Source organism: Phocoena sinus, chromosome 14 (genome assembly GCF_008692025.1).
Source record: "Phocoena sinus isolate mPhoSin1 chromosome 14, mPhoSin1.pri, whole genome shotgun sequence".
In the NCBI taxonomy this organism is placed as follows: Eukaryota; Metazoa; Chordata; class Mammalia; order Artiodactyla; family Phocoenidae; genus Phocoena; species Phocoena sinus.
This window is the reverse complement of record NC_045776.1, coordinates 28,730,122-28,753,745: the sequence shown is the minus strand read 5'-3', so window position 1 is coordinate 28,753,745 and position 23,624 is coordinate 28,730,122. Positions and strand designations below refer to the sequence as shown.

The 23,624-nt window shown below is 42.5% G+C and overlaps 1 protein-coding gene across 2 annotated transcripts in view; it reads left to right on the top strand.

Annotated features, from left to right (window-relative positions):
- The window catches only part of SETBP1 (SET binding protein 1), a 386,267-nt gene that overhangs the window by 259,392 nt on the left and 103,251 nt on the right, over positions 1 to 23,624 (top strand). Inside the window, exons 1-2 of one of the 2 annotated variants that reach the window (XM_032602888.1) lie at positions 4,545 to 4,613; positions 11,079 to 14,538. In XM_032602888.1, coding sequence (XP_032458779.1) covers positions 4,611 to 4,613; positions 11,079 to 14,538 — 3,463 coding nt within the window. In that variant the 5' untranslated portion in view covers positions 4,545 to 4,610. Of the gene's footprint in view, positions 1 to 4,544; positions 4,614 to 11,078; positions 14,539 to 23,624 lie in introns of those variants that run through there. The other variant, XM_032602887.1, reaches the window with a different exon arrangement.

The window sequence follows — 23,624 nt, the reverse complement described above, 5'->3', positions numbered from 1 at the left end:
AGTGAGGCCTGGGGAAGGGGAAACACTGAGTTGTTGGCTGCCTAGGTGTTCATTGGAAAGAAAGTGTCACTAAGTTCTGCTGAGTGGCTTTGGGGTGTGAGTGTGCATGTGCTATAGAGAGCTCTTAGTAATCTTTGTTTGATGTATTTTCTCTCCTTCTTTTACATAATTGAGGTAAAATTTACATATTCTGAAATGTATACATCTTAAGTGTACAGTTCAAAGAGTTTTTGACAAATGTATACAGCTGTGTAACTCACACTCTTATCCTGATACAAAATACGTGTATTACCCCCAGAAACTTTCCTCCTACCCTTTCCCACTCCCACCCAACCTTTAAGCAACCATTGTTCTGATTACTATCATAATAGATTAGTTTTACCTGTTCTAGAACTTTATGCAATGAAATCATACAGTATGTACGTTTTTGGAGTCTGGCTTTTTTCACTCAGCATAATTTCATGTGTGTGACTTTTCCATATTGTGGAATATATCCATACATTGTTCTTTGTATTGATGAGTTTGTGTGTTCTTCTGTTGATTGACACCCACGCTGTTTCCAGGTGCTTTCTACTCTGAATAAGCTGCTGTAAAGTTTCTGTAAAAGTCCGTTTGTGGATACATGTTCTCATCTCTTGGGTAAATACACAGGAGTGGAATTGCTGGGTCATAGTGTATATTTAGCTTTAAAAGACATCACAGGGAGATCAGCTCGGTGCTTTGTGACCACCTAGAGGGGTGGGATGGAGGGGGTAGGAGGGAGAGGCAAGAGGGAGGAGATATGGGGGTATATGTATATGTATAGCTGATTCACTTTGTTATAAAGCAGAAACTAACACACCATTGTAAAGCAATTATACTCCAATAAAGATGTAAATAAATAAATAAGACATGGCCAAAACAGCTTCCAAAGTAGTACCATTTTGTGCTACCTCCAGCAATGGATGAGAGTTGAGAGTTTCAATTGTTCATACCCTTATCAATGCTGGTTATCTTCAATATTTTTAATATTAGCTATCCTACTTGGTGTTCAGTGGTATCTCATGGTGGTTTTAATTGGCATTTTCTTGCTGACAAACGATGTTTGAGGACGTTGGCATGTGCTCCCTATCCACCCCTAATTTTGTGATTCAGCATATTTTGGTGAAGGTGTTTTGCAGTTGTGTGAGGTTAAGTTCATTGAGAGCATTGATCAAAACTTCTGTATATTTTTTCTATTTTTTTTTTTAGTCAATTTGCTCTAGCAATTACTGAAAGAAGAGTGTTAAAATCCCTTTGTGTCATTGGCTATGTCTTTCTTTAATTCTCTTAGTTTTCATTTCAAGCATTTGATCCAAGTATATGTTATGAGATGCAAACAAATTTAGGATTATTGTTTCTTGATGAATTGACTCTCTTATTTTGAAATGTCCCTAGTGCCTCTGGTAATACTCTTTGTTCTGAAGCCCATTTTGCACTATATTAATTCACTCCAGCATTCTAAGATTTGGTGTTTGTGTGGTATGTCTTTTCCCATCCTTTTAAGCTGTCTTTATCTTTGTATACGGTCGGCCAAAAAGTTAAATCGGGTTTTTCATGTTACGAAAAACCCAAACGAACTTTTTGGCCAACCCAATATTTATTGTGTATCTCTTGTAAACAACATATAGTTATGTCTTACTTTTTTATTCAGTTTGACAATCTACCACCTGCTTTTTGGTTTGGCTTTGCCTTCTGTTGTTCATTTGTTGGGGGGAGGGGTTGTTTAGTATATTTAGAGTTAATTACCTATATTGTTGAGCTTAAGTCTACCATGTTACTATATGTTTTCTGTTTTTCCCATCTATCTTCATTCTTTTTTCTCCTTTTCTACCCTCTTTGGACAAATCAAGCCTTTTTAGTGTTCCGTGTGTTTCCTTCTTTTGGCATTTTAGATATATAACTTTGTTTTATTTTTAGTGGTTGCTCTGGTGATTGGTTGCTCTGGTGATTACAGTATGTACCCTTAAAGTATCACATCTACTTTAATCTAATATTACATCTCTTCAAATATAAGCACGTTACAAGTGTATACTTCCATATACCTTCTCTTGCTCTTTGTTTTACTACTGTACATTTTATTTCTATAAATGTCATAAGCTTCATGATACACTGTTGTTATTTCCACTTTAAGCAGTCAGTTGCCTTTTGAAGATTTTAAGACCGAGAATAAGACGTTGTATATATGCCCACATGTTTACCATTTCCATGTTCTTCATTCATTCATGTAGATCTGAGTTTCTATCTGGTGTTATTTCGCTTTAGGCTAAAGAACTTCCTTTTACATTTCTTGTAATTCAGGTCTACCAGCAGTGAATTCCCTCACTTTTTATTTATCTGAAAATATCTTTATTTTTGCCTTCATATATGAAGAATGTTTTCATGGGATAGAGAAATTTAAGTTGACTTTATTTTCATTTTAGTACTTTAAAGATATTATTTCATTGTCTTCTGGCTTGATTTTTATTGATAAAAATCAGACATTGTTTTTGTCACTATTTCCCTGTATATAATGTGTCTTATTTCTCTGGCTGCTTTTAACATTTTCTCTTTGGACTTCATCAATTTGTTTACAATGTACTTAGATGTAGTTTTTTTGTGTGCTTATTCTGCTTGGGATTTGTTGAGATTCTTAGCTATGTGAATCCACATGCATTATTCTCTCTTCTCTACTGGGATTCTAATTATATGTGTGTTAGACCACTTGATACTTTTCTATAGGTCACTGAAGTGCTGTTTGTTTGTTTGTTTTTTAATCTCCCTCCCCCACCCTATGCACCCGTCAATTTGGATAATTTCTGCTGTCTTTTCTTCATGTTCTCCGGGCTTCTCTTCTACTGTGTCTTGTATGCTATTAAGCCCATCAAGAGAATTTTTCATTTCAGATATTGTATTATTCCAATTTAGAATTTCATTTTGTTATTTTGGTATAGTTGCCATCTCTATGCGGAGATTTCCCATATGTTCATCAGTTATTCCCATCTTTTCCTTACTACTTGACCATCTTTATAATGGCTGTTTTGAGGGCCTTGGATCTATATCTACCCTCCTGGGTATGCGTCATATTTGCTTCAGTGTTTGTCTAATAATTCTTTGTTTGTTTTCCTTTAAAGAGTTTGACTTTTGTTCTGATTGGTAGTTAATTTACTGGCAGAGTTGCTTTATCTTATTAAGGATTCTTTTTAGACTTTGCTAGCTTTTATTCTAGGGCTCGAGTAATCCTACTCTTAAGGAGAACCAATTCTGGGATATCAACTGACCGTCTGGGATATTTATTAAAGTCTCCCCATTCTGGCTAGTCAGAAATCCAACAGTGCCCAATATTATGTGACCTTAGGACTCTGTGTTCAGCTTATAGCCCCCAGTAGCAAATATCTGCTATGCTTCATGGAATCTTGCCCTCAAGTGCAGATTAAAGTTTGGCCAAAGACATAGGGTATTTCTATTAAGGTTTCTAGGATTCTTTTTCTGCATATCTCCCTCTTCTCAGGTACCCTGTCCCCCAAGTTCTAGTCCCCTCAAAAGTCTCAAACTATAATCTCTGTTTCCTCTACCCAGTGAAATTACAGTTCTCTGGCTTCCGCTTCCCTGTGCCCAGGTTTAGAAAGTTCTCCTGGGCAGAAAACTAGGGATATGGCAGAGCCTCTTAAGTTTCCTTCTATCTAGAATCACAGCCCATATTACCTGTTGCTCAAAGCCTGAAAATAGTTGCTTCATGTATTTTATAGTTTTATGTTTATTTCCATAGAAAAGTTAAGTCTAATACCTATTAATACCATTATGGTTGGAACCAAGTCAGCAATCATTAATTATGCAGAATTACTGTGTACTCAAGGAAGCATATGATAGTGCCTCTGTATTTGTGTAAGCTGTTATCACCCCCAATAAAAGGAGTGCTTTAATATCACTCACAGTCCCCAAATAGCAAATCAGGAATGGTTCCTATGGGAACCACACTAAGGTACCTTCCCAGGGCAATTCATGTGACAGGAAATGAGGACTGTATATATGTAACTGGAAACTTCATGTCCATTTAGGGGCTTTTCTGTGTTCCATTGTCTTAGTCTGTTTGGGCTGCTATAACGGAATACCATAGACTGAGTGGCTTGTAAAAACAGAAATTTATTTCTCACAGTTCTGGAGGCTGGGAATTCCAAGAGCGAGGCGTTGGCAGATTCAGTGTCTGGCAAGAGCCTGCTTCCTCGTTCATAGATGGCTGTCTTCTCTCTGTGTGCTCACATGGTGAAGGACAAGTGAGCTCTCTGGGGTCTCTTTTATTATAAGAGCATTAACCCCATTCATGAAGTCTCCACCCTCATGATCTAATCACATTGTGCTCCCATAGGCCCCACTTCCTAATACCATGACATTGGGAGTTAGGATTTCAACGTATGAATTTTGAAAGGACACAGACATTCATGGAATTCTGTGGAATCAGAGGATCGTAAAGCCATGGTTCAAATAGGGTACTTAGTGACATTCTTCTCTACCTACCATTAGCAAATGCAGGAACGAACTGGGCTGAGGAGAGATGCTTTGAGAGCAAGTTCAATGGAAGCTGGCATGTGCATTCCTCCTATTCATGAGCCTAAATGGTAATTTTCAGTCTTTTCTTAAGTGACAGAACCATCTCTCTCCACCTCCTTTCTCTTTAATGAAATCCTTTGCAAGGCTGCTCTGTTCAATTGGGGGTTAAAAGAATGGAGCTTCTCTGTTGCCCAATCTACTGGCTACAGTTCAGAAATGTCTTTACAAAATCCTAGGACTCTGTGGAACACATTTGAAAACCACTGAGCTGGAACATCTCCTGATAATATCAGAGCCTCTTTAGTCCCTAACCCAGACCCCTGTCTTTGATATAATCCAGTGGTTCTCAACTCTGTCTGCACATTGGGATAACTGAGAGCTTTGAAAAATGTACTACTGTTCAGGTCCCACCTCTAGAATGTTGACTTAATTGGTCTGGATCAGATCCCAGCTATGGTGTTCTTTATGAAGCTTCCTGGATGATTCTAACATGCAGCCAGGGTTGAGAACCTTTAATCAGACAGTGTGTGGTTGCATTCCTTTTCTCCCACACTCAGCTCTTGCTCAGGCTTGAGCACTTGCTTCAAGACTCAGGGGTGGAATGCCAAGATTCCCCAGAACTCTGGGGATTGGCTTGGATGAGTTGGGGAAATAGAAATCCCAGGGTGGGAGGTCACGAACCCCTGCATGCCTAGTTCTTTCTGTGAGGACAGTATTTTCATCCACCCATATAACTGACCTCTGCCCACCATGCAGTGTACTTGGAAAACCTAAACAGAGGATGGACTGTGTTAGAGTTTCTTACTATGTAAATTACAAAGAGTTCAGAGAGCAAAACAGGAATACTCAGTGGTGCCAAATTGCATATCCTAACAGGCCTGTGGTGTTTTGCTCTGCATATTTACCACCAAAAAGTGCTGTGAATGTCACAACAACCACGGAAGAGCCCCACCCCAGAGGAATTATGGTGTTAAAACATTAGATAAGTGGTTTTACAACTCAATTATATATCAGAATTATCTGGGGAGCATGTTAAAATGCACATTCCTTGGCCCCACCCTGGGAGATGGCAAATGAGCCTATCTGCAGTGGGGCCTAGGAATCTGTATTAGTAACCAGTACCTTAGGTGGCTCTGATACAGGGATCTAGGACCACATCTCGAGAAGTACCAGGTGCCAAAATAAGAGATAAAGCTCCCCTCATTCCTTCATACCCAGGCACATTTTCCTGTTCACGTAAAGCAAAATATCCCACAAACAGTAAATCTAAATGATTGCTGTCAAAAGTAGCACAAACACAGCTAACCCAAAAGAGTAGTTTATCATCCACAAAGTCATGCTTGGTTTTTGATATGATTTTTCTCAGACCCAAATCGTCATGTCCTCCTCTCATTGTGACAAAACTTGCTTTAGATAAGCCTGAGATAAGGCTGGGTGACTTCCTTTCTTCCATTTTCACAGACTTTTAAGTTTTTATGCAGTGATTTAATGCTTGTTTTTAAAATTATGTAAAAATAAAGTGCTTTTTAAAAAGAAATCTGACTTGTACAAAATTTAGATTCTGTATAAGCCAATTTATACGTTGGTTGTGGGGGAGGAGATAGTTATCTACTTTACAAATAATTCTTCACATTACAGAAGGACTTCCTTCCATACACACATTCTGTAGGAGAGAAATCTGTCTAGTGTTTTGAGAATGGTGTTTCCCTGATGAATATTTGGCCTAGGCTCAAGGTGCATAGAAAGCACTGCTCTTATAAAAAGTAAGCCATACCTTCAGAATTGACTGTGAGTTCCACAAACAATCAATCAATTTGTGGGGATGGGGAGGCAGCCAAGATGAAACTGGAGGGAAGGGGGCAGCACACAACCTTAGAAAGAATGACATAGCCCAAGGACATGACATAAACTGATTAGAACCAACTGGGTCCAAGATGGCAGACGGGTCGACTTCCACTAGACCTTGAGCCTCAGTATACACTCATTGTAACACATCAGCAAGGTAAATGACACACCCACAGGCACCATGACAGTTTCAAGGCCAACCACAAGGATCAAAAAGTGGGCGGTGGCCCAATTCCTAGAAATCCTCGCCCCTTCCCCAAATAGCTGGAATACTCCTCCCACTCATTAGCCTATGAAATTACCCGCTCCTGTAAAAACTGACAACCCCATACCCTGGTGCCTTTCTCACCTTCTGAGATGGCCCACACTCTGTCTGTGGAGTGTGTTTCTCTCTAAATAAATCCACTTCTTACCCATTACTTTGTCTCTCACTGAATTCTTTCTGCGATGAGATATCAAGAATCTGAGCTTCATTAAGTCCTGAAACCAGGTGTGTGATCTCAGTTGGAAGACCGTGGGTTTTGGCCAGGTTCGAGTCCCAGCCATGTGGGTTCAAGCCCTAATCAGGGTTTTGGCCGGGTTCAAGTCCTGGCCGCATGGGTTCAAGTCCCAGTCTGGATTTAGGCTGGGTTCGAGTCCCAGCATGTGGGTTCAAGTCCCAATCTGAGGTGCACAGTTTCAAAGAGACATGCTGAGCTTGACGGTATTAAAAGATTTCCATAAAAATAATCTGGCCCAATGTAGTATTCCCTTATTTGCTAACTGTTTCAGAGATAGCCCTGCTGGGGGCTGAGGGTAGTATAAAGTCCATAGAAGATTCAGGTCTGATCCCCCAGAAAAATCTAAAGGGGAAATGGAAACAAGTGCTATGTGGGTTAATGAGGCCCCAAGTTAAAGCCCCCTATATGGAATAATATCCCCAGACCTCTGGAGAAGGATGGGAGGGAGAGCTCGCTTGCCCCTGCATTGAGCTGGGAGCCTGTTTTTTGATGTCTGGCTCTGTCTCAATGGAGTAAGTGCTCAGTTCTCAGTGAAGGGCATATTGGAACTGACAGTCTCACCATTGTGTATATAATCTGTCATGGCTGACAGATGAAGAAATGGGATTTTGTGAAATGCAACGAGATATAGCCATCAGCCACTGCTGGAAGGAAGCCTTGTTCTTCTGGACCCCTTAAAAAGCACTCATTCTCAGTCCTCTTTGCCCCTTCACTGCAGCCGTCTGAGCGCTGGGTTTAAAGCACCATTTCCCCCCCATTACTGCTGATCTTTTGTTGTGCTTCCCTTTTGTCCACCCTGCCCTTTGATTGCCAAGCTCTCCCAGCAGGGCAAATTGCAGCTGAAATGGTAGAAACAATGGGATCAGGCAGTGTCCAGATGGAGGCACTGGGAACCAGGCATGCTTAACTGCTTACTTTCAGCTGGTCTGCCCTGAGTGTAAGTGAGCAGGCCCCACCTTTCAATTGCCAGAGTGAAATCCACCCTCCTGACAGTCACATGGGCTTCCCCAGAAGCAGGGTTAATTGGAAAATGAAACAATTAATGGGAGATGAGAAAGAACTAACAGTAAAATTTGCGCTGAAGGGGAGTTACCTTGCAAGTGCCTTTAGTCCTTAAGTATTTGGGAACAATCTTTTGTTCAACCTGTAATGCATCTGAGCCCTCCAGTTTCATCATGAGCCATTATGAAATGAGTGATTGGTGGCTTATTGTCTTTTGTGTGCAGCCATATATTTTGTCATGGTAATAGGCATCTTAAATATTATTTTGTTTGTTCGTTCAACAAACATTTATTGAGAACTTTCTGGGTGGTTTGCTTTGTAATAGATACTGGAGATAAAAGGATAAATGAGTGTGTCTGACCTCAAAGTACTTACAGTCTAGGAGACAGAGACAGAAAAGTATACAAATAAATGGCACATCGCATTACAAGGATTGTGATAGATGTCTTCATGAGAGACAATGGTGCATGCAGAAGGAATGGCATAAGAAATTAGGCTGAAGGAGGTAACAGTGTCTGCAGACAATATGTTGCAATATACAGGTCATTAATCTCACTAATGACAAAATGGAATACCCATAGTAAAGCGGATGTTCCTTCATTTATTCAATAAATGTTTATTGAGTGCCTACTATTTGCCAGGCACTGTACTTGGTATCTCTGTGATGGTGTATACAGGCTAGAAAGGGAGACAGGCATTAATTCAATTAGTACAAAAATCAAATGTAAATTTAAAACTGTGATAAGTACAACAAAGATGAGATACATGGTTTCATGAAAACTTATAATAGGAGTATTTCTGTAAGGTAGTGGGCCTCACTAGGATTGAGCTGAGATTAGAACATAAAGAAAAGTTAATGAAGGACTCTGCTAGTTGCCAAGAGTAAGATGGAGCAATAGGGAAAAACTGATGGGAATTAGAGGTGAAGATTCCAGCTTTACCACGAAGCCCCTCTGTGGACTTCAGTATACAGATCTGGAAAAGTGGAGAGGGGTTGATGACAAGGGTAGAGGTGAGAGGGTGGCTATGAGTGCTGTTTTGTCCGGGTCCAAAATAACTTAAACCTTTTGTCCTACAGTTTTTATTAAGTACTACCACTAACTCTCTAGAATGTTCTAGCGTGAGCAACCAATTATTTTGTCGCCCAAAGAAGTGGGAAATTTTGTTTCCAAGCCCTCTTCTAGCCTGTCATCCTGTGAGTATACACATAGTGCCAACTAAAATCCAAAGCATAAATGACAAATTAACAAAGCCTTGACTCATAAAAGATAAGTAGGATTTACTATTTTGTGCCATGAATAAGATTTCTCTATTTTTGCCAAAAATGAGATAGAGCCTATGTCCACAGCAGTAATACCTAGCGGCCAAAGTCAAGTGTCAGGATTAGTTCTCTAGATGATGATGGCAGTGTCTCTACTCTAAACTGCAAGGTGAAAAAAAAATTAAATACTTTTTTTCTTAATTTTCTCCTGGGCACTTAACAGGCTTAGCTTGGGGAAGCTCTCTCATGATTCTTAAAAAATATGCTTCAATATTGGAAGTATAAACAGGATTTCACAAAATCAGGGAGGCAGAAAATAACGCTAGGGATTCCAGGAACTGGTGTGAATGAAACCCTGGTTGCTTTACTATATTGAATTTTACCCATAATTCTTTCTGCCATCTGCATTTTGACTCTTAGCAGGGACAATAAGAAATGTTTTCTAATAAAGCATAAATCCTATAGGTTCAATGGCAAAAGACAGAGAAGAGATAGGTGATAGATATATAGCTAGCTAGCTAGCCAGCTAGATAGACACATACAATACATACATACATAGACAGGTAAACAGACAGATACATATTATAGGTTAAAACTTCCTAAATTCACTAAGCCATTATCATATACTCCTTAGTTGGGATATTATCAAAGCTTTCTTAATTTACTAATATTTTCCCTTTAACAAATCTTAGGGAAATACATCCTCTGTGTATAAAACAGGACTTATAATAAGCTTTAAAGACTGCTTTCTTTGTACTGGTAGCCTGGCTTAAACTCTATCTGGAACAATGTGAACATATCTATATTAAAAATAGCTTAATATCTCAAAACAGTGTGTTCACTATCCATTCCCTTTGTGAGTTTATAAACGTTGGATATGTTGTGTCTCTAGCACACGTTCTGCCTTTGCTGGCCGAAGAGTTAGTCTAAGGAAGGTGCAAAGTCTGAAGACATTCATATAGAGCCAATGTAGGGAAAAACACAGCTGACAAAGTCCAATGGAGTGATCTTGAATGATAATTTTTTTTTTTCCTGGCACATTTGTCCAGGAGACTTGTTTCCTTTTTTTTTTTTTTTTTTTTTTTCTTTTTCCAAGGTTCCTTTTGAGAATATCCACGCGTTTTCTCAAGAGAGTAGTCAGGGCCTAATGTGGGCTTAAGGATGTCTTAGCAGGCTCACTCCCAAACACGCACCACTCCTAGAGTCGGCAGAGATTTGAGGGCTCTTCCATGTTTCTTTGCTTCTTTTCGTTTCTTCTCTATGCCCTTGACTGGCCCACTTTTCCCCACGCAGTCGTCAAACTTCCCCCCCTTAATTCCTCAACTTGTGCTTTTTCTCCTTGTTGCAGTGGTTCCTAATGAGTTGCTTGTTTGAGTGCAGAGATGCTGAACTCCAGGATAAACTCCAAACAGAAATGAACTGCAGCAGGCAGAAACAAGGGAAAGATGTGTGTTTGAGAAGAAGCTGGGGCAAAAATAAGCTGCAGCTGGAGTTAGGGAAACGCGTGCAGTGAGTCTGGAAGTTCAGATGCTCTCCTGAACTCTGCCACCTTGGGCAGGACTCTTCATGGCTAAAGTTTTAGCATCTTCATTTGGAAAATAGAAGCATTGGACTGAGGGACCTTTAGGGCCCCTCCTGACTCTAAACAGTTCTTATTCTGAGATTGCATTAAACCAAGATAAGTTAAAGTTCCTGTTATCTAGGGAGAGAAAGACAGCGATTATAGCATCCTTATTAATATTCAAAATCAACACAATGTATTTTTACTAAAGAAATTGAAAACAACCTTCACAAAGCATTCTGGAACTAAAGGTGTCTGTTTCCAACTTTTGAATAATTAAGCCTTTTGACATTAAATTTTAAATAGTTTCACCATGCTGATCTTTGTTTCTCTCTCTCTCCTTCTCCACTCCACCCACCCTTAGGCTTACGAGCGGCCACAGAAACACTCAGCTCTCCATTATGACCCAGGCCTCCCACAGGACTTCACCGGTGACACCTTAAAACCAAAGCACCAGCAAAAAAGCAGCAGCCAGAGCCACGTGGACTGGTCCACCAACTCTGACAATGGACCTGCCACTCAGAATTGCTTCATCAGTACAGAGTCTGGCAGAGAAACTGCAAGCACCAGCAAGATCCCAGCTCTTGAGCCCCTGGCTTCCTTTGCAAAGGCCCAGGGTAAGAAAGGCAGTGCAGGGAGCACATGGAGTCAGTTGTCCAACAGTAGCAAAGATCTGCTCTTGGGAGGTGTGGTCCCATCTCCAAGCAACCACAGCTCACCAGCTCCACCCAGCAGCTCTGCTGAGTGCAGTGGGCTCCAGCCCTTAGTAGATCAAGATGGAGGAGGTACAAAGGAGCCCCCAGAACCACCTACTACTATAGGCAGCAAGAAAAAGTCCAGTAAAAAAGATGTGCTAAGTCAAACCATACCAAACTCAGACCTAGACTGGGTCAAGAATGCTCAGAAAGCATTTGACAATACAGAAGGGAAACGGGAAGGCTACTCTGCAGATAATGCCCAAGAGGCATCACCAGTCAGGCAGAATGTGAGTTCCGTCAGTAATCCTGAAAATGACTCAAGCCATGTCCGGATTACTATCCCTATCAAGGCACCCTGCCTAGATCCAAGCAGCCATAAGAGGAAAAAGAGACAGTCCATCAAAGCAGTGGTGGAAAAGATCATGCCAGAGAAAGCCCTGGCTTCTGGAATCACTATGAACAGCGAAGTAGTTAATAGGATACTTTCCAACCCCGAAGGTAATAAGAAAGATCCCCGTGTCCCTAAGTTGGGTAAAATGATAGAGAACGAGTCCCCCTCAGCTGGCCTTGAAACTGGTGGAAATGCTGAGAAGGTTGTCCCTGGAGGTGTATCTAAGCAGCGGAAGCCACCCATGGTCGTGACACCTCCAACGTGCACAGATCACTCTCCAAGAAAGCTGCCAGAAATCCAGCACCCCAAATTCGCTGCAAAACGGAGGTGGACGTGCAGCAAACCAAAACCCACCAGTCTCCTTCGGGAGGCAGTCATGGCCACCTCCGATAAACTGATGGTGGAACCACCGTCTGCTTACCCCATAACCCCGTCCAGCCCTCTGTACACCAACACAGACAGTCTTACTGTGATCACGCCGGTAAAAAAGAAGCGGGGACGACCAAAGAAGCAGCCTTTGCTCACGGTTGAGACGATTCATGAGGGGACCTCCACCAGTCCAGTCAGTCCCATCAGCCGGGAATTTCCTGGAACCAAGAAAAGAAAGAGACGACGTAGTTTAGCCAAGTTGGCCCAGTTAGTGCCAGGAGAGGACAAACCCATGAGTGAGATGAAATTTCACAAAAAAGTTGGAAAGCTTGGGGTGTTAGATAAGAAGACCATCAAAACTATCAATAAGATGAAAACACTCAAAAGGAAAAATATCTTGAACCAGATCTTGTCCTGCTCCAGCAGCATTGCGCTGAAGGCCAAAGCTCCCCCAGAGACCAGCCCTGGGGCAGCAGCAATCGAGAGCAAATTGGGCAAGCAGATAAATGTCAGTAAGAGGGGCACCATCTACATTGGCAAGAAGAGGGGCAGGAAGCCGAGGGCAGAGCTGCCACCCCCATCCGAAGAACCCAAAACAGCCATCAAGCACCCGAGGCCAGTTTCTAGCCAGCCGGATGTTCCCGTCGTGCCTTCCAACTTTCAGTCACTTGTGGCGTCTTCACCAGCAGCTATGCACCCACTTTCGACACAGTTAGGTGGGTCCAATGGCAACCTGAGCCCCGCCAGCACTGAAACCAACTTTTCAGAGTTGAAAACTATGCCAAATCTCCAGCCCATCAGTGCTCTTCCAACCAAAACCCAAAAGGGAATCCATAGTGGGACCTGGAAGCTGTCTCCACCCAGGCTGATGGCCAACTCCCCTTCACACCTTTGCGAGATCGGGTCACTCAAGGAGATAACACTGTCCCCTGTGAGCGAGTCCCACAGTGAGGAGACGATCCCGAGTGACAGTGGCATTGGGACAGACAACAACAGCACGTCTGACCAAGCAGAGAAGAGTTCCGAATCCCGACGGAGGTACTCTTTTGATTTCTGCTCCCTGGACAACCCGGAGGCCATCCCATCTGACACCAGCACAAAGAACCGGCATGGCCACCGGCAGAAGCATCTCATCGTGGACAACTTTCTGGCCCACGAAAGCCTCAAGAAGCCAAAGCACAAGAGGAAACGGAAAAGCCTGCAAAACCGTGATGATCTCCAGTTTCTGGCAGACCTGGAAGAGCTCATCACCAAGTTCCAAGTGTTCAGGATCTCTCACCGGAGTTATACTTTTTACCATGAGAATCCATATCCCAGCATTTTTCGGATTAATTTTGATCACTATTACCCGGTGCCATATATCCAGTATGACCCGTTGCTCTATCTTCGTAGGACTTCAGACTTAAAGTCAAAGAAGAAGCGTGGTAGGCCTGCAAAAACCAATGACACCATGACAAAGGTGCCTTTTTTACAAGGGTTCAGCTACCCTATTCCCAGTGGAAGTTACTATGCACCCTATGGAATGCCTTACACATCAATGCCTATGATGAACCTTGGTTATTACAGTCAGTACCCAGCTCCTCTGTACCTGTCGCACACGCTCGGAGCAGCGTCCCCATTCATGAGGCCAACAGTGCCACCACCTCAGTTTCACACAAGCTCCCATGTGAAGATGTCTGGTACGGCTAAGCATAAAGCAAAGCATGGAGTGCACCTGCAGGGGCCCGTGGGCATGGGCCTCGGTGACAGGCAGCCATCCCTGAATCCTCCCAAGGTGGGCAGTGCCGGTCTGTCCAGTGGTCGTCTCCACAAGAGGAAACACAAACACAAGCATAAGCACAAGGAAGACCGGCTCCTGGGGACCCACGACAACCTGAGTGGTCTCTTTGCAGGCAAAGCCACAGGCTTCTCCAGCCACATCCTGAGCGAGCGGCTGAGCAGTGCAGACAAAGAGCTCTCCCTTGTGAGTGAGAAAAACAAGCATAAGGAGAAGCAGAAGTACCAGCACAGTGAAGCCGGCCACAAAGCGTCCAAGAACAACTTTGAAGTGGACACCCTGTCTACGCTGTCACTTTCTGATGCCCAGCATTGGACGCAGGCCAAGGACAAAGGTGACTTGAGCAGCGAGCCTGTGGACTCGTGCACAAAACGGTACTCTGGCAATGGCGGGGACGGCAGCAGCGCAAGACCAGAGAGCCTGGATGTGTTCAGTGAGATGAACCCTCCGAACGACAAGTGGGACAGTGATGTGAGTGGGAGTAAAAGGAGGAGCTATGAAGGCTTTGGGACGTACAGGGAAAAGGACATCCAAGCCTTCAAGATGAACCGCAAGGAGAGAAGTTCCTATGACTCCTCCTTATCTCCAGGTAAGGCCGAGTTTTCTTCAAACTTGGACTGTCTTGTTACTTGGTTGCTGGGCACTGCCCTGCAGCAGTCCGCCATCTTTGGCACATTGGGTTCACTAGTTTGCAGAGAGGTAGAAACCAAATGAAAACAGGTCTCCTTGCAAATTTGAGTCTGCTGCACATTTTATGCATTGTTTAATCAGTTATTTTCTGTCTTTCCTCTCTTGGAGCCATTGCCTGAGAACTGTGGGCCCAGAGGCAGCCCCAATAGCTGCCAAGACTACAACCATACCCACTACCTTTATGCTTTTAATTAAAGATGCTATGCCTAAGTCTTCATCTGATCTGATGGTAAATTTGCTAGTTGGGTGAAACCTCTAAAACTCTCTAGGAATACCAACAAGATCCCAAGGAAGTCAAAGTTGGATGGGAATGAGTATCTAGTTTACCTGACATGCTAGCTCTAGAAGTCACACATCCTAGGTTGAAACATCTACAGTAGAGCCATTGGAAGCTGATGACCAGTGAATCTTGAAGTCTACCTGATAAGGAAGCCACAGATCAAAGCCATGTTGTCCTCTTTTTGGCATTTGATAAGCAGCTCTTGGTAGACCCCTAAAGTGAAGCCCTGACCTGTCATTTCCCTGCATAAAGGTGAGGGTGGGCGGAACCGGACTGAAAGGCACTGTGAGCCTCCTGCCTCTGCTGGAACCTACCGCTGTGTCTCTTTGCATATCCACTGGGGATGGGATTTGCCCACTAATCTCTAAACTGAAGTGCTGGTGGCTACTAGGAAGAGCTCATTCCTTGTCAGTTGCTGGGAGAATTTCCTTGCTAACCTGCCCACCCACATAAACCTTCCTTGCCATGGAAGCCTCACACTTCTGCGTAAATATCCCTTTGTCCCCGTCCACACATCACACAGATGATAAAAGACTCCTGTAGAACAGAGTAGTTATTTACTAGGAAAAAGGTAGAAACTCCTTTCTTAGGAGCTGCAGAAGCTAAAAGGATTCCTCGTGCTCTCCCTGCCCCCAAACAGTACAAACCCTCTGGCCAAAACCTGGTTTAAAGGACTGATCACCCCTGATAAGCTTTGGGTGCACTATTTCACCTCTGTTTATGATGTGTATTCCTTGTTTGTCTTCTCCCTTCATGCGGAGTCCATAATTAGTGAAGGTGAAGAGGTCTGTTCATGAGGATTTAGAGACTTTCTAGGCCAGCAGATTTCGAAAAGAAATATGTTTTGATAATGGCCATTCTGACTGGCTTGAGGTGATACCTCATTGTAGTTTTGATCTGCATTTCTCTAATAATTAGTGATGTTGAGCATCTTTTCATGTGCCTCTTGGCCATCTGTATGTCTTCCCTGGTGAAATGTCTAGTTAGGTCCTCCGCCAATTTTTTAACTGGATTGTTTGTTTTTTTGATATTGAGTTCCATGAGCTGTTTGTATATTTTGGAGATTAATCTTTTGTCTGTTGTTTCATTTGCAAATATTTTCTCCCATTCTGAGGGTTGTCTTTTTGTCTTGTTTATGGTTTCCTTTCTAGAGGGTTGGGATAGGGAGGGTGGGAGGGAGGGTCAAGAGGGAGGGGATATGGGGACATGTGTATGTATATGGCTGATTCACTTTGGTGTACAACAGAAACTAACACAGTACTGTGAAGCAATTGTACTCCAATAAAGATCTATTAAGAAAGGAAGGAAGGAAGGGAGAAAGAAAGAAAGAAAGAAAGAAAGAAAGAAAGAAAGAGAAGGAAAGAAAGGAAAGAGAGAGAGAGAAAGAAAGAAAGAAAGCAAGGAAAGAGAGAGAGAGAAAGAAAGAAAGGAAAGAGAGAGAGAGAGAGAAAGAAAGAAAGAAAGAAAGATATGATTATGAGTTAGAAGCTACTTAAATATTGCTCCAAATCACCCCCAGCTCTGAGTTGCTGTCATGGTAGATGATCTCCTTGGATAATGAAGAGACCAATTAGCAGTCATGTTTCCTGCACTTGCTAAGGTGATAAATGGCCCACACTTCATGTCTGCCCAAGTGGATGTGCTCTTCTGGGTTTCCCCATTTCTGACCATCAGACTTTGTTGAAGGTGTTTGTTTTTTGTGCAAAGCCTAAATTAAGCCCACATGGACAGGAGTTGCTAAAAGATTAAACTGTAACATGAGAAGTACTGTTGCTTTCTCTTTCAGTGTGGTGGAATTTATCCATAGAACCAGAACTATCCATGACAGAAGGCATTCTTATTTCTATTTTCTTGGCATTGTTTAGCTAGAAAACAATGGTGGTATGTTATTGCTGAGAACCTACAGGCAAGAATCGTAAGTTAACAGACCTGAGAAACGAGGTCTCAGAAGCTAAAACCAGCCATTGTTGCCATTAGGGTTCTCAGCAGTCTTACTGGGACTTCTGCATGTCTGGACCGTATTACAGTTGGGTTCTGGTTGAATTTTGCCAGCTGGGGTTCATCCGGTCACTGTGTCTCTGAGGGCGGCCACACTCTAGCCATACAAAATTCCTTGTGTTTGCATTCACAAGGTGGTCGTTACTTCATTTAAAATTCTCCCTCCCCTTCCCCAGCTTACTTGTTTTGCAGCCATCCACAGAAAGCTGGATTCAGCCTAGGAATTGAGTACTGCACCCAACTCTGTTATGACCTTAGGCATGGTATCCTATCTCTCTGGGGTACATCTGCCAATCTGTAACTCAAAGAGTTGGGCCAGACCTCTTTTGTATGGCATGTTTCAATTCTTAAAGCCATTTCACACGTATTTCTTATAACATCCTTCCTGCAATCTTAGAAGAGAAATATTTTCATTCCCATTTTACGGATTAGCACACTGAGGCTCAGAGATCAAGTGACCTGTCCAAGTTCAGAAAGCTGTCACTTTTTATTCTAAGCCCAGGGCTTTGCCCACTGCATTGCAACTCAGCTGCATGTCACCCAACTAGTTAAGGCCAAGTCTAGAACACAGGTCCTGGTCCCCAGCCCAGTGTCCCTATATCCCACCACCACCCTTCCTCTCAGAATCCCATCTATCCTCTGATTACATGCTTTCCCCTAGGGCATCTGCACAGTGATTATGTGATAAGTGCAGAAGAGAATAATTAAGACAAAAAGACATTCCTTTATTCAGTTCCCAACCAATGAAGGAGGATTTCTTATGGCCTAAACTTTTCTAAATATCAGCCTGGGAATATTGATATATACATTGACAGGGTTTCCACTTCTGTCCTTACTGAAATCCAGTTCCCTGAGTTATTTATGCCACTGCTTTGTGCTTATTTTTGTGTTGTGTGAGGTTTTTCTTTTTTTTTCTGAACATTTTTATGAATCTTAATTGTTAGTGGCTTCTGTGTCTATATGAGTTATGCCTACACATCTTGTTGAATATCTTATTGGAACAGACCAGATTCCTTATCATTCCCTTTCCTTCCAAACCTTGGCCTCGCCTTGCCTATATCCTGAATATCCCCTCTATTCCTGAATCCCTAAAGCATCAGGAAAAAAATGTCCTTAGTAGCACTTGGAACCCAATGCATTCACCTTAATATTATACACTCCAAAGAGTGCCAAGACCCATTAAAAGCTGGGAGACAGATAGGATGAGGCTGAGGTTACTGGAGGCACTAAGATCTTTCAGAGTATCTGAGTCGAGGTGTCTGTTCAGCTGGATGGTACTGAAGGTCATGATTAGAAATAAGCATCTTCCCTTCCACACCTTCTCTTCCTCGACCTCTTCCTTCTCCATTCTGGGTTCATTTCCATAGCATCTTAATGTCCAATTTCACATGAGCTAGTCTTCTCCAAAATAGATATGGCATAAATACAGATATCATTCTTTACCCTGTTGAGGACCAGATTTAGGGGTGGAGTGAAAAGAGGACTTTGAGTGCTCCCTCAGATCAGAACTGATGAAAGGCACCATATAAATGGAAGTCATTACCATTATGGAGAGAGGAATTAGAGACCCCATTTAGCAATAGCAGCAGTTGCACACCCCATTTCCTCTTTCCTGCTTGGAAAGTCATTCATCCTCCATCCCCCTGCCCCAGCAGATGGATGCATTGTCTTGTTAGCCCCCTTTCAACATACCTAGATCTAAGAAATTACACAGACTCCTTGCCTTTTTCCTGTATTTTACTCCTTCTGTCCTACTGCTTCTTTGGTTTCAAAAGGCAGTGACTCTTTTGACCTATTTTCTAAATGCACACCATCTGGTAAATCTTCATTTATAAAAATGCTTGCTTGGGGCCAAATAATGGATAAATAGTGGGAAGGTGTAATCCACAGACTCTCAGAGTTGGGAGAAGCCTTATTGGCCCTCATTTGTGCTGCTCTCCCACCAGGCACCACCATCTCACGCACCCTGACATGCAGCAGATTCCGAGAGAGCAAACCTGTCCAAGGGTGCCGATACATAGAATGATGCTGTATGCTCTCAGAGCCAAGTTCTCAAGAGGCGGTGGAAGAGGTCTCTAGTGTGAATGATGTTCTTTCTTCCTGTTCCAACCTCTTGGAAACAATCTTTGCATACTTTGACCTAAAATTATGCCAGGAACTCCAGGCATTTTGACCACTGCCGTCCAGGCTCCCATCAGATGTTGGGGAAACAGTGAGAAGTGTAAGTCTATACCTGTTACCTCTTATTCCAATGCCATTCTTAGTCAAGGTTGCCATCCTGAGTCCCCAGTGTCAGGTACTTTCCTCATGATGAATGGATGCTGAGAATTCATTCTTAGCTCACCTCTCACATATCAGAGTCCTGCCATGTATGTAGCTGGATTCCTCTGAGACTGGCTGACTCCACCTCTCCTTGTGGCTCTATCTTACCCTATGCCAGCTCCTCTTATCGGCACTGTGGGCATTTTGGGAGGCAGTCTCTGTTGTCACTCACAGGCAGGAAATGGATGCCCAAGCCAAAAATAATACAAAAGTCTCCTCAAAGCAGTCATCCAGATGAGGGAATTAACCACATGGACAAAATGTCATGAAAACCATACAAAAGAAACATGTGTGAGGAAAGTTTTCTAAAACTGGAATAGAAGGAAGAAGAGGACTCATGGGAGGAGAAGGTTAAAACCAGGAAAGAAGGAAGAGTAAAAAATGGAAAGTTGATGAAGTGTGGTCTGTTTAACCTTAATCCAAGTTGAATTCTGGGTCATCCTGTAGGAGGAAGTGAAAGATTAATTAGCGAATGGTTGCTGTGTGGTTTAGCAGGATTATGAGTACCTGACCCAGTCTTGTCTCCTATGCTAACCAGCTGAAAGACCTCTTTATATTTTTGACTCTCAGTTTTCCCAAGTGATACGAGGACAATAAATGTTCTGACCAGACATGATAGTCTAGGATTCTCAAATTTATACAGTAGAATTTGAATACACACACACACACCCCTCCCTAGATTGTGCAGTTAAAGAGAAAGTGCTGAAGTTATGGCCAAGTTGGCCAATTAATTAGCTATTCAGTGAAGTTTCAAAACAGATTCCTCTGGTCCGTGTCTTAATCTGTGTGACACCCCATTTATCTTTGGCTCAAGTGACTTCACTTAGCCATTTGATCTCACCTTTCCAAAAGGTGGAACCTCATAGGATCCACCAATAAATTAGCTTGTTCTTTGTGCAGGCTAAAACCACAGTTCATCACCTTAGAAACAAATAAGTTAGAGCACTAATATGACCAATTGTATAGGAGCAGATAGAGCAAACTTGCATTTATATTCACGCTCAGAAGTAAAAGAATCTTAATAATGTAATATAAACACATCATTTTGCTTAGGTGTTTGAGCATACTGGAGCTTAGGAAGTTCAAGTGACTCATCCAATGATACATATCTAATTGGTAGAAGAGCTCAGACTGGGAATAGTAACATAAGGCAGGGGAAAAGGGAAAGGAAGAGAGAGAGAGAGAGAGAGAGAGAGAATAAAAGAAAAAGAAAAACAGAAAGGTGAATTGTGGGAGAGATGTTAAGCTATATGTTTTCTTTTGCTGTGAGCTGTTGTAAAAGGTAAGCCTCTCTTTGACAATAATTTGGCTTCCAGGCTATCTCTGGGGACCCATGTTTGGGACTGGAATTGATCTTTGTGGGCTCTAATGGAAGTCATTTTTTTTTTCTTTCCTGTCTTAACAATTGCACATACTTATTTTATCAAGCCTCCCACAGTTCCTCCTAAGGTTTCCTTTTGGAATTAATCAAATTAAATGTTGTGACCCATAACTTTCTGGCAATGAAAAAAACAAACAAACAAATAAACAGCATCTCTTTTGCTACGCTGAACCAGAAATCCAGCAATCTGCCTTTGGAGCATGAAGTCTCCAGGTCATTTATCTTCCCACAGTTGGCAAACATTCCCCCGTCATGTTGTAAGTTTTTATATATACTTCTGTGGCTTTGGAGAATTATGAAGATTCAGGTGTGGGTGCAGAGAAGTCACAATTTTGACAGACTTGGCTTTGATACAACATGGAACCTTTCTTGGCCAGAGAAATCAGTAAAGCATGGCTTCCAAAGGCTAGCCTGTCACTCGGCAGAGATAAGGATGGTGCCTTTGAAAGGACCCTCCAGAAAACCATCTCTTCACTCTATAAACAAACAATCAGCAGGACTGAATACTTGTTAGGATTGTGAACTGTGCTTGTGCCAGTATAGCACTTCACACTGAATTCAAGGGGAATTGACAAAAACAAGAGAAAAACTTTTAAAATTATTTATTTAGTGTCTAGTATATGCATGGCTTGGTGAAGTCCTGGGGGAGTCCTTAAGTAACTCAATGCTTTTGCTGTCAAAGAGGTTACAATCCAGAAGGCTCTCCTGTATAATTTAGGGGAGGAAAACGGATGCAACTCATAAGGCAGACTGTAACGGCAATCAGAAAGTCATAGAGAAGAGACGGGGCTGTCAATAGAGAAGGACGTGCTTGGCTGTCCAAGTGAGGGTGAGCCACCGCCACGTTTTCAGTGGGGGTGGAGAGGTGGGACCAGGAAATGCTTCTGTTTGGTAGTTACCATTCAAGATGGGTCTTAAAGGATGGAAGAGTCTTTCGGAGAATGGAGATGGTGAGATGGTGTTGGGAGGGAGTGGAGGCAAGCACAGAGTAGGAAGGAAGCTATGTAAACAAATGTATTTAGGTGGAAATACCCAAGAAACATTTGGGAAATGGTGTTTTGTCTACTTTTATTGAGGTTAGGATCTGTAGTTGGGGAATCATGGTAGATAAGGTTGGAAAAGAATGTTGTGCTGGAGTTTAAAGGTTTATCCCCACACTCTGGGGCTTGTGCTTAATTAAGTAGACAGTGGGCAGCCATTTCATTATTCAGAGGAAAGTCACGAAATGACCAAATTATAATTTGTCTTTTTCCCCTGACTGCTCCCTCCCTCTAGCCTGGGTTGGGCAAACTTATCCCATCTTTGAATTTTTCATATGATATTGTAATTATCCCTTTCTTATTTGAATTGTACCCACTACCCTGCCCTTCCTCCCGCAGACCACCCCCAGATTTATAAGCATCATAAAAGCATCATTAACTACTCAGGTGCTCAAGCAAAAAAATAATAGAGTAATTCCTGACTCATCTCTTTCCCTCTTTAGCTAAAGTCAAAGATGGTTCCAATACGTTGGCCTCAGGCAACTGGAAGAGTGGTGGCACATGAACAGAATTATAGAAATCCAAGAGAGAATCTGGTTGGTGTGTGAGGAGATGAGTTGTTGAGGCAGCAGTTGGCAGCACTGTACAGAGCTAGAGCTAGAGGTTTACCAAAGGGGACAATTGTGGAGCATGAAGGAAAGAGGGTGGACGGGGGGACCCCTGTGGCTCACCTTAAAGAGAGAGGCAGAATAATAGGGGGTCAGGCAGATACAGAGAAGAAATGACAGAAGTGTTGGAGAAGAACCAAGGGCTCAAGGAAGAATGGATTTCAGAAGAATGGGGTAGCCACTAGGGCCCAAGCTGCAGAGTTCATAGAAGATGAGGTTAGATGAGAATATGTATGAACATACTGGTGGCTCTGGAGACAACAGACAAGTTAACAGTTACGTATTTAGTGCCTTATATGGTTAAGAGGTGGTGGGCTATGTGCCAAATTCAGATGGCAAAGAGGTGATGAATAAGTGGGTGATGAGAAAACGGGGCTGCAGGTGCAGCAAGCAAAACTTGGTTGTGGTTCTAGCAGTGCTCCAGCTTCTTAGAAGGCTTTGTTCTGTAGTCAGTCCTTGACGGGAAGTGACACACTCATTCTTAACAGGCCTTCAGTCTAAGGTCTCCCAATTCGCGGAGCATAAAAACAACGCCAGACTCCTTTATCCTAAGTCATTCTGCCTCCCTGCGAAGGCCACATATAGAAAAGGTGAGTATTTAAAAAGAAGTCAGTGATTCCAGGCAGGCTCCACCTTTCCCGTCCCACAGATGCACAGGTGCTTAATTTTTGGTCATGGTAATGGCTGCTTGATAACTTCTGAAAACTCCTCTTTGTGGTGCCATGGGTATTTATTAGCTGTGCTGCTGTGAGTGTGTGGAGGAACTGCTCAGGTTATCACAAGTTCTGGTAAATGGATCTTTTATTGAATGTTTACTGTGTGCAAAGTATTATAGACTAAAGCTTAATAGTTGATCTTTCAGAGGACTTTACTACTTTGTGGAATAAAATATATATGCTGTTTCATAAAGAGCTTACATTCTTCAAAATGATTGGGAGCTCTTTAGTTACTTAACATGTAACATAGTGCCAAGATATAACAAATAGACCAGAATAAACGAAAAGCAAGGAAGGGCCCCTGACCTTAATTTCCTTATACTATACTGCAAAGAGACTTAAGTTAGCATACATAAAACAACCAGAGAATAAATGCAGACCAAGTTTAATCTGTGTGAACTCAGTGGCCAACAATGGGAGCCATAGTGATCCAGGATCAGAAAGGATGACAGTGTTCAGTGAAAAACGAATCCTGGACTTGAACCTTTGAGAGTGGATGCATAGTGATTGAGTGAGGCACCAGATGAGCTAAGACCTGGAGGTGGGTGTATGTGGGGGTTACGGGAAGGCACCTAGCTAGACTGAAGTTAGCAGTTGAGTGGGGATGGACTTTTAAGAGGGTATAGTTGCCATGCAGAGA